Below are 11,011 nucleotides of genomic sequence, written 5' to 3'. Positions count from 1 at the left end.
AAAACAAAAAAGCAGCAGTTCTGTTGAAGATAGATTGGAACTGTCACAATGTTAACCACTTTTGTCTCTATTACAGATAATAATTTCATAATTATGAAATAACACAATGCAGTTTTCATATTCAATTAAATAATTCCGTTCAAATGGTTCTATGTTCTCTTTAGCCAAAACACATCATTTTATAAGTTTTCATTTTTCCCCTTTAGCGATTTATGTGCTCAGAATTTTCCTCCTAGAAGAAAGTAAGCAAGGAGAACCCCTGTGGGTTTGTCATTACTGACCTGTCACATTCCACTTGGCTTATAATTTGATTCTCTCTTAATTTAATTATACAAATATAACATTGCAGGAATAAGGCCCTGCAACAAACTATATTCAATGTGAAGTTTCTTAACTGCACCAAGTTACTTTTGGTGTCTACTTATCAACAAGCCATTGTTCCAACTGGTTTTTCTTCACTTTCAGATAAGAGAATATTGAAACCAGGTATTCTTTTTTTCTGCCCAATCGAAGTTTTCTGTTTCATGATGATTAATTCAAATCTTTTTGCGACAAATCCTCAGGTTCTTGTCCTGTCTCCCACTGTGGGGGAAGGACGCTTGACCGAGGACAATTTATCCAATGAGCATGAAGAGTTGATGGGATTAAATAGTTTCACGGAAACTCAAGGTGATTATCTAATATAAGGAATGCTGACAAGTAGTTCAATGTTAAGTACAGCATGACGGGACACTTTCCTAATGTGGAAAGAAAAGCCGCTCTGTTTTTGTATCAGGGTTCGCGAGGAGATTTTAAAACAGGAGGAATTTAGTTATTTCACCTTGCTGCTTTTGTTCCTGCTGAACTCCTGTGTGCTTTCCCGGAGAATTCAATCAATAGATTGAGTGTAACTCTTGTTCCTGTCAGCAAGAAAAATTTAATTTGTCAGCTGTCTTGGCAGAATGTCAGGAAATGTTTGACTGTGTGACCCCTGGAGGCCCAGTGGGAATGAGATATGAGGGGAGGGTATATAAACATCCAGGAAAAAACAGAGGGCCAAAGTCTGCCTGTCTGAGGAGACTGACACACAGAGCAGAGAAAAGGTAAGAGAAAATGTCATCCAGTGATTGTAGTTTGTTGAGGTTGTTTCTTTGAATTTGTGTGAGTTGACAAATTATATTTTCCACGGTGAGGGGATTTCCCTTAAACTGTAAAATTTGAGAAGTTGGAAGATTTATCAATAAAGAAATTGATGATTTAATCAAGTCAATTTTTTGAATATCAAATTTACTGAAAATATTCGAACACTGAATATTGGACAGGCAAAGAAGACTAAAAGCTGTTAAATATTAAGAAAAAAATGTACCGCTTTTTTATTGCTGACAAATCATTTATTTGGTTGCTCCTGGAATCTGAACTAATATACTCAATATTTGTGTAGATAGACCTGCAGCCCTGCATGTGCTTACTCTGCTCTGGGAAGTTTCTTAAATGCTCTGATGAATTCTTTTCTGTCTCCGGCCACAGATGAATATTCCAGTTCTCTTCTCCGTCCTTCTCGTCATTTCTACCGTCCAGGCTTTCCAGTATACGGAGCTGGCACAGTACGTCGACAGCCATGAAGAAGATTACGTAGAGGTTAATATAACTTTCCTCTTGCTGTGGTCACACTTTGAACAGTTCGAGCACTGAACTCAGTCTATTAAGGACGTATACGAGGAAATATTTGACCATCTCAATATTAATGTTCCTTAAAACTCTTGTCCAGTCAACAGAATTCCATATAAATCTCATCATTACGTTTTACTAAAGCTACAAATAATCAAATACCTTGGTAGTGTACATGTATTTCAATTTTTTAATTTTTTTCATAATACAGGCCTTTTATAATTTGTGGAAGTTTTAATGCTTTCTGAAAAACCCACTGAACTCCGAGACGATTATGAGACTACGACTACATCTATATTGAAATTATTAATCTGACTATTGACAGTATTCTGCTTTGGATGATAACATGAGCTTCAAACAGATTGCTTCATTTATATTTCTGCTTACATGTACCAGAGAGCACAGTTTGATTATGACATCAGGTGGTTGGTTGATGCAAAAAATGCTGCAACGACTCTAATATAGGTCATTGTAATATGACTAAGAGCTAAATAATGTTTTTAATTTGAGTATTGCTTATTCAGATTATGACCATTTTCCCTTTATGGGGCTGATCAGAGCATGCTTTTTAAATGGCAGTGTCTTATCCAGACTATTGCACACACCGGAGACATTTGCACACTTGAATGTGATTTTTTGAGCTGTTAACTCTCACAAGTGATGCAACACTTTGAATCCATGAGAGGTGCTGAATGTGATTTGTTGTTTGATATATCGACACCACAGAGATAAGAATTAAGAAAGAGATAAGAAACTCTGTTTTGATGGTATTACACAGATATACTTAGCATGTGAATTAATGAGTGAATGAGAAGTACTATATATATATATATATAAAACCCCTATGGTTCCATTTACACTTGGCTGTTATAAATAAGCATGCTGCAGCTATCATTTGAATACTGTCTTTATTGAGCAGTCACTCTTAAACACAGCCACTTTTATTGTTTTATTGACACATTAACAATGGAATATACATTTTCACTGTATCACATCTATTATTGTACTAGAAATAACAAATATTGTACAAATAAGAGAAACAATGTATCCATGAGTAAAAATCTATAATCTTTCTGAAACAATATAGAGTTATTGTAATATATAAATGTGTATATTGAGTATTGGAGTATATTTCACTGCTTAATTAAACAAGAATTGCAAAGTGAATGAAGAAATGTGATTAAACCTCTGTGTAACGGTTGAAGATTTGTAATATTTGTATATAGACCTTTCCGTATGAGAACTGATGTTTGTTATTCCCATTACAAAGTTAAAACAATATTAATTTAAATACAAGAAAAACAAAGCTGGATGATGCTATTGTGCTTCAAACAGATGCAGATCATCTTTACATATCTGAACCGTGTATTCACCCTACGCCCAACAGAAAGGAATCCGCGTTGGGCACTAGGTGGCGCTGTTGCTTTGCAGGCTTGAATTCTTCCTCAAAGTTGACAACCTCCACACCCTCTTTTTCTGCTCGTCTCTTTTATGACTGGTATCGTTTTGAAAATCTGAAGACACATTTAAATGCTCATTAGATTAAAGGGCTTCACACTAGAACTATGGCATTTTTAACAATTTGTTGGGCAGAATAATTTGTGGGACGACACATGATTCCAAAATACTTCATGCAAGAGTCATCAGTGTTGGTTACATATTTCCACTGCTCAGGGAAATAAAGGCGGCTTTAGCCTAAGGTGGCAGTGTGGCAGTATATCAAGCATTGTTTCATGAAGAGTAAATCGAGGCATCTTTTGGTCACTAGGCACCAGCAGCTTACAGTAGTCGTGTTATATCACATTACACGATGCTAGGAGGATTAGAAACAGATGATTGCATGTACACGTTTTGTGTGTACTGTGTGTGTTTTTTTAGGCTCTGCGGGATTGGGTTGCGATTGAAAGTGACTCCAGTAATGTCCTGAAGAGACCAGACCTGCACCGCATGATGGAGGTGACTGCTCTGAAGCTGAGGCTGATGGGAGGGGCTGTGGAGCTGGTGGACATCGGAGAACAAGAGGTCAGTGACAGGGCTGCCTCTCATATTCACTGTCTGAGATATCAGAGCTCTAGGTATAATCAATGATGAGGTTGGCTCTGCAGGGACGATGACGGGAATAAGTCCACCTCCTCATAAGGGGCTTCATGAAACATGAGGTGTTTCCAGTAATAGAGACCAAAACATGAAGTGTAGCAGATGATCTTTTGACACAAAGTACCTCTGCCCTCCTTAAAATCTGTCTTAAACTCTTACTGACAGTGAAAGACTGAAATTCCACAATATTTGAGAAATATGCAGAAATTGAGATTGTATTGAGCTGTCCTGTTGAAACTAATACAACCAGGGCACATGCTACACCACAGGTTTCCAATATCTAAATGAGTGAGAGATGTAAAGTTATTTATATGTATCAGTGCAGCAGTTCAGGCTGATGTCGAATCTCCTTTAATGTCTGCAGCTTCCCAATGGCCAGACGTTGGCCTTGCCGAAAGTGGTGACGGCTCAGTTTGGCAATGACTCCACCAAACACACAGTGTGTGTCTACGGCCACGTGGACGTCCAGCCAGCGAAGCTAGAGGACGGCTGGGCCACGGAACCCTACAACCTGACTGACATCCGCGGTAAGTACCTTACAAGTCCTCTGTCATCTCTACCAGTTCAAACCGTTTAGCCAAACCCAGGTCATTCAATTCTAGTGGCTTCCCAGACTGAATTTAGGGAAAAATATAAAAACACAACAATATAGCGTAATACAAACACCTGAAATACAGTATTTGTATATCAAATCAAATATTAACTGATCAGGTTAACTTTAAAATGACTTCTTATTTTATTGATTTAAAAGTGCACATTACATAATCCCATCACAGCCATTGTCTTTAACTAATGAGTGTGCTGATAATGTCGGAGAATGTCAAAGTTATGAATTCAAGTGTTTTCACAGAGCACAGCAGCTGCTTAGAAATGGCTTGAAAGTAACTGGTAGGATAATTTTTGCATCGGTCTTTTGTGTGATTGTGTCTTTAGGTAACCTGTATGGAAGAGGAGCATCAGACAACAAGGCCCCAGTGTTAGCCTGGATCCATGCTGTGGAGGCTTACCAGGCCCTCAACATGGTGAGTGAAAGCTCAGGTTCAACACCGTTCTTATGTTGGCCTGCTCTTTAACGCCACAGATTAACAGAATGAAAGGTGCGAGGGAGCCGTGGCAGCACCGTGACCTTAAGTGAGAGCAAAGGACAGATTAGAGCACGTATTTGCAAATAATCTTTTTCTTGAAAACACTTGGACTATAAGGGAAAAGGGAAACAGAGAGAGAGAGACACCATAGGCAAGATAGACCCAGGAGATTACTCCCATATATTCAAGCAGAAGTTTTTAGTCAAGTAAACTCCCCCAGAGATTTAGTGGGAACAAACAGAGCAGCCTCGGGCTAGTAAGAGAGAGTCGAGCTTCAGCCAAACTAATTGCAAAGTCACTGCTGTTTTCTGCAAAGTCACTGCAGCAGTCTGTTCCCACCATCCTCGTCTAGACATTGTCTTAGAAAAATAACACGACTGAATAGGCACATCCAAAGACATCAGCCAGATGCTGGAAGCCTGTGTAGGTGTTGATGAAAGGAATCTTCCAAACATGTTGTTTTCAGCTGAGTCTCTCTTCCAATCTGTCCCCCTCCAACCAAACTATACTGGCTGTCCCAGTCAGTCAGAGCCAAACACATCTAATGGAATAGCACTGGTCTCATTCCCATTCAACAGGAGCTGCCGGTGAATGTGAAGTTTGTCATCGAGGGCATGGAGGAGACGGGCTCTAATGGCCTGGACGCCATGATCGTGGCCCAGAGAGACACCTTCTTGTCTGACGTGGATTACATTATCATCTCAGACTGTGGCTGGCTCAGCAGACGACCCGCCCTCACCTACGGCACCAGAGGCAACTGCTACTTCTATGCTGAGGTTGGTTACGGTGAACATCTGACATCCGACTTGAACTGTGTGCTGCTGCTTCCTGTTGAAAGTTCCACTGGTGTGTTTGCAGGTTGGAGGACCTAAACAGGATTTACATTCTGGAGTGTATGGAGGAGCTGTGATTGAACCGATGACGGACCTTATTGGCATTCTTGGTGAGTGTAATTTTAGTGTAGCATCTACAATAGAACACTGTATATTCTACTTTTATTTAGTGTTTATTTAACTAGCAAGTGTATTGAGATACACTGCATCTGTCCCAGTACCCACACAATATATACAATAAGGTCTTATTTGGGTGACATATCTCTGCAAACACAGCACACAATTAAAAACACATGCAGGTTGAGGTGTTTAGCGCTAATGTTGAAGTCGCACATATAAACATCCACAATAATAATTTTGTTTTATAGATTCTTAGCAAGTTAACCTAGATACAAATGAAAAGAATCAGAGAAACCTAAATAAGGCAAGCTAACTTTTTTATATTGTAATATTGTCACTATAAATGTCCCCAAGACATCAATCCTACCATGTGATCATTCACTCTATTTTTCTATTTTAAGCTTAAGGCACTGTCTAGATTCCTACAGGATGCAGATCTACTTTTGAACCATGCATGATTTCATTTTTTTTGTGACTTTTTAATAATGTCACTTATCATAAGGGTAATCATTTTCTGATCATAATAATTGTTCTAGCTATATTTCCATCGACCCTGAACTTTGATGAACCAGCTCCAGGGTGAATCGTCTGGAGAAAAACTCTTAAGTAGCTAAGATTCTGTCAATGCACACACAGACAGGGGTGGACACATTGCCCTGCTTGTGCTGCAGGATAATAAACATAGTTAGACTCCTAGAAAATTAGCTGACTCTATTGTATCTGCTGAAATTGGATTTCATTTTAATTAGCAACTATTCTGTCAACAGTTTTTTGACATGTCTTTAGTTCTTTTCGGCGAGTGATATTGTCATTTTAAGACATTCACAATATTTCTCACTCGGAATTAAAAGTCAGAGACAGAAATGTTTCTTGGCAGCTCCTAATTACAGTTTAAACAACACAATGTGACTACAGCCATGTGGGGGTTTATCACAGCTCAGTGGGACACACTTGAATAATGAGGCCATCCTGCCACTAGTCTTGTTTATTTTCTTTTCTTTATTATTTTCTTTTTCCACATAATGAACAATTACATGGGATCAATCATACAGCATTATAGTTGCAATCACGATGACAGTCCCTGAATATGCAAACCCTCTATTCAGAGACAGAGTAATAATAAGTTAGTGATTTAATCAAGACATCGAACAGCATGCACACCTAATGCTCATAATAGAGACTGAACATGGTATTGATCTCGAAAGGTTTCTGTGTGATAAAAGTAAGAAACCTATTTCTCAAAATCACAGATAAAAGAATATGATATGAATAATTTAATGAATCTGGATAATATCAGATATCAGAGGTTCCTTTGGAAGAAAAGAGGTTTCATGCTGTTGTGAACGTGTGAACAGAAAACCTCCTGCTGCTATGTGCATGTGTGAAAGGCAAACTGCAGGTAAACTCTACGGATTTTCCCCTGGCGGTCATGTCTGAAAACGGCTTTAGTTCTAACACAGTAACAAAGTGTTTGGATATGAATGATAACATGTCATAAACTAACTGCTCTTGAATGTGTGCAAGGCCACAATTAAAACAGAACTGGCCCGAAAGCTGTTGAGAGCATAAAACCAAACAAAACCTTTTTAATGTCATTTTACATTTTGGCTCTGGGTACCCAAACTTACTCATATGTCATCTACTAATTTTGATGCAACCATAGCATTTTAAAGTCTTAAGCTTGAAATGATCTTCCCTTCTGATGTGTCACTGAGTTGGGTACTGAAATCCTTCAGGCCCCCTTAAAGTCGACCTGTTATTTCACTGACCAAACACGCTGATGTTAATAATGTGTGAGGAGAGGTCCGTCATGTTGTTATTCTGCTCCACAGATACGCTGATCAGCCCCAGTGGGAACATCCTGATTCCTGGGATCAGGGAGGCTGTGGCTCCCCTCACTGATGAGGAGTGGAAGATGTACCAGGACATCCAGTTCGACATGGACAACTACAAGAACAAGATCGGGGTCGACCAGCTCATGTACAGCAACAAGGTGAGACAATCGTTAAGAAAAGGGACATCAATTGATATTGTGGCAACGTCCCTGGCCATCACGGGTTTTACAGCATCGACCAGACGACAGCCGCTCACTGATTTCATCGTTTGTTATCAATATAAATCCAAACAACAAGCGTAAATTCCATTAATCATCATAAATCAGCCTGACACATAACATCTTTCTGGGGGCAGCTCTGTCTCAGTCTTTCTCTGTCAGTGTCTCTCTCCTCTCTCCATGGCCTGATGGGCCACCTCAACAGACATACAACTAGATCAATGCAATAAGACAGCTGACCCTCTCTTCCATGTTTCCTACAGGTGGACTTATTGGCCCACCTGTGGCGTTACCCCACCGTCACCATCCATGGCATTGAGGGGGCCTTCTCCGACCCCGGCACAAAGACAGTCATCCCAGCTAAGGTCACGGCCAAGTTCTCCATCAGACAGGTTCCCAACATGGAGCCCGCAATGGTGAAGAAACAGGTAAAGCGGGACGTGAATGATGTGCTGTCATACTGCCCACATAGACTTTTCTTTTTTGAAAATGATAGCAAATCGTGTCTTCTCCTCCCTCTGCTCTTTATCGCCCTGTGTTGATGCTTTAGGTAACGGACTACCTTCACTCTGTGTTCGCCAAGAGGAAAAGTCCTAACAAGCTGAAAGTCACCATGGTGATTGGAGCAAAGCCTTGGCTGGTGGACACTCAGCACCCTCTCTATGAGGCCGGGAGGGCGGCTGTCAAGAGAGGTACAGCTCTTCACCGACAAGCAGCCGGCGCCACTGCGTCCAAATCCTTCACACAGATAGTAGAGCTGAAGCAAACCGAAACAGAACTAAACACAACTATAAAAAGATATAAAATGTTACAAGCAGCAATAATATAAATACAGTATGTCGTTCTGCCTCCTCTTGTGAGCCAGACTCTGAGTTTTATTCTGTGGGTATATTCAAGTTGTATTTGCAGCCGTTACCAAATTCTGTGCTAATATTTTTTTCATTGATACTGAGAACAGTTTTTACCAGCTTCTGCTGAGCCTATAATACTCTTTATATTTAGTGTAACTTCTTAGTCTAATCTAATCTAATCGTTTTTTCAGGATAATATTGTCCTCTGTAATGTAGCATAGCAAGTAGCAATTTACCAGCACCGCTTACTTGAGTCAATGTACTTAACTGATCCCAACCAACGGGGTAGGATCTAATGGGAATACAAATATAATTACACAACAGGATCCTCTTCATCAGCAGTGACACATGTTCCATGGTTCAGGTTTGGTCCCATTCATGTTCTGGATTCATGTGACTGTTAGAACTGTCAACATACAGTAAATTAACAAATCATATTGGTTTGGTCTTTTTCTGATATCAAAGTATATTCTTCAGTAAAAAGTATGCCCACGTCAAATTCTGCTTCACCACCGAATACACCCAAATTAGAAAGAGGTCTGCCCCCCATCATTATGACACACCATTATGTGGGCCTCTAACTGCCATTGTAATGTAAATGCAGAGAAACAAATCACTATAGCTTTTGCTTGTATAATTTCTTGTTAAGACATATTGGGCATATACAGAAAATACAGCTGCCATTATTCCCCTAGTTTCAGAAATTACTTTATACCTCTCACGTTCCTCAAGTCGCATGATTGACCTTTTAACCGTGAGTTAACATTGAAGCCTGAGATGTTCGGCCTGGTTCATGCTGCTTTTTTAAGATGGTTCAATTAAATCTTAGATGCATGGCTAGGAGGTTTGGAAGAACACGCCTGAAGAGGTTTGCTGGCTTCACACTAAACTTTTATGGAGGTGGTTTGATGGTGTTACTTTATATTACAGCTTTGACCTCTTTTATGACTCTCACATTGCTCTTAACATTCTTTTTTATTTGTTTTTTATCTTGTATTAAGTGTTTGATATTTGAAATGGGATAAAGTGCTCAATTTATATGTACATAAATGACAAATAATTCCTATAAATGTCTGGCTGTTTTATTCTGTGGTACCTGAGAATGCATGTCTTTTACTAATATAGAATGTCTTCCGTTCTGCAGTGTTTGACATGGATCCTGATCTGATCCGTGAGGGCGGGACCATCCCCATCGCCAAGACCTTCCAGGATGTGACGGGGAAAAGCATCATCATGATGCCCATCGGAGGCTTCGATGACGGGCTGCACTCGCAGAATGAGAAAATGAGCAGGTGGGACTCCATAGCTTATTTCTTCATGATTCATTTAGGTTTTAAAAGGAGCCTTCATTGGTGTGGAGTCTGCACCTCCAGCAGTAATTTCCTCTCCTCATCTTCCACTACCCTTTAACCTTGTATGTGTGTGTGTTGTGTGTGTTGTGTGTGGAGCCAGAGAAACCTGGAGAATGAACAGAATAAAAGCTACAAGATCATATACATTTTAATATCAGAATTAAATATATATATAATCAAATAGACTGTAAACATATGTCAGTCAGGTTCCGTAGAGCTTTGTAAGTCTTGATTTATGCCACAGGGAGATTTCACACAAAACAAGTTTAGTGTCTCATTCTTTTCTTCCTCTCCCAGGTACAACTACATCGAGGGAACCAAGTTATTCATCGCCTACCTGAATGAAGTATCCAAGATTAAGAGGACTAGTGTGTGATGTTGTGCAGCATTGTTAAGTGACGTCCTTGAAGGTACAATGAGTTCTCTCTGACACAAGTCTGCATTTCTATTTTCACTGCCTTTAACTCTGTGTTTTATTCATCTCCATCTCTGTCTCTCCACCTACCGTTTTCATTTGGCCTTGTGAGTCAATGTAATGATACATTCTACATTCTGACTGTTTGTAAGCGTCCATGGATCATCACTTTGCAAATCTGGAATGTGTTTATGTTCCTCCTAATGTGTGCATGTGTGTCAAGTAGTAAAAGCTTTACAATGCAAGAATGTGTGTATTTTTTATTATGTCAGAAAGTATATGAATGTAGAAATCTTTCCATTGAGTGTTTAATAATGAAACAAACACACACGTGTATTGTTGCTTTATTCATGAGCCATTTATTCACAGGTCGAACATTCACTGAAATCACAGTCTCTCATTTCAGAGCCAAGACTAAAATCGATACAGACACTGCACATACAAATCTGCTGCGTCCAGCGGTTAATGTATGTATGGACCGAGTCCAGCCATTGTCTGAGCACACAACGCAAGACTAAGTCCCCTTCAGGCAAATTCATATGCTTTACAATGCATCTG

At 39.6% G+C, this 11,011-nt stretch overlaps 1 protein-coding gene across 1 annotated transcript; it reads left to right on the top strand.

Moving 5' to 3' along the window:
• The first annotated feature begins 987 nt into the window (after positions 1–987).
• On the top strand, positions 988–10,701 carry cndp1 (carnosine dipeptidase 1). Its single transcript, XM_053432847.1, has 12 exons — positions 988–1,082; positions 1,507–1,617; positions 3,526–3,669; positions 4,109–4,271; positions 4,678–4,766; positions 5,408–5,605; positions 5,688–5,772; positions 7,615–7,775; positions 8,099–8,263; positions 8,386–8,527; positions 9,831–9,978; positions 10,336–10,701. Exons 2-12 carry the CDS (start codon positions 1,507–1,509, stop codon positions 10,412–10,414), a joined length of 1,485 nt encoding a protein of 494 aa, XP_053288822.1. The 5' UTR covers positions 988–1,082; the 3' UTR covers positions 10,415–10,701.
• The last annotated feature ends 310 nt before the right edge of the window (positions 10,702–11,011 follow it).

The sequence above is a fragment of the Pleuronectes platessa genome, chromosome 10, assembly GCF_947347685.1.
Source record: "Pleuronectes platessa chromosome 10, fPlePla1.1, whole genome shotgun sequence".
In the NCBI taxonomy this organism is placed as follows: Eukaryota; Metazoa; Chordata; class Actinopteri; order Pleuronectiformes; family Pleuronectidae; genus Pleuronectes; species Pleuronectes platessa.
This window is presented reverse-complemented; position numbering and strand designations above follow the sequence as displayed.

Coding starts and splice junctions, on each gene's coding strand:
- cndp1 (XM_053432847.1), top strand. CDS start 1,507: ATGAATATTCCAGTTCTCTTCTCCGTCCTTCTCGTCATTTCTACCGTC. Junction 3,670..4,108: donor TGGACATCGGAGAACAAGAG/GTCAGTGACAGG, acceptor TAATGTCTGCAG/CTTCCCAATGGCCAGACGTT. Junction 7,776..8,098: donor AGCTCATGTACAGCAACAAG/GTGAGACAATCG, acceptor TGTTTCCTACAG/GTGGACTTATTGGCCCACCT.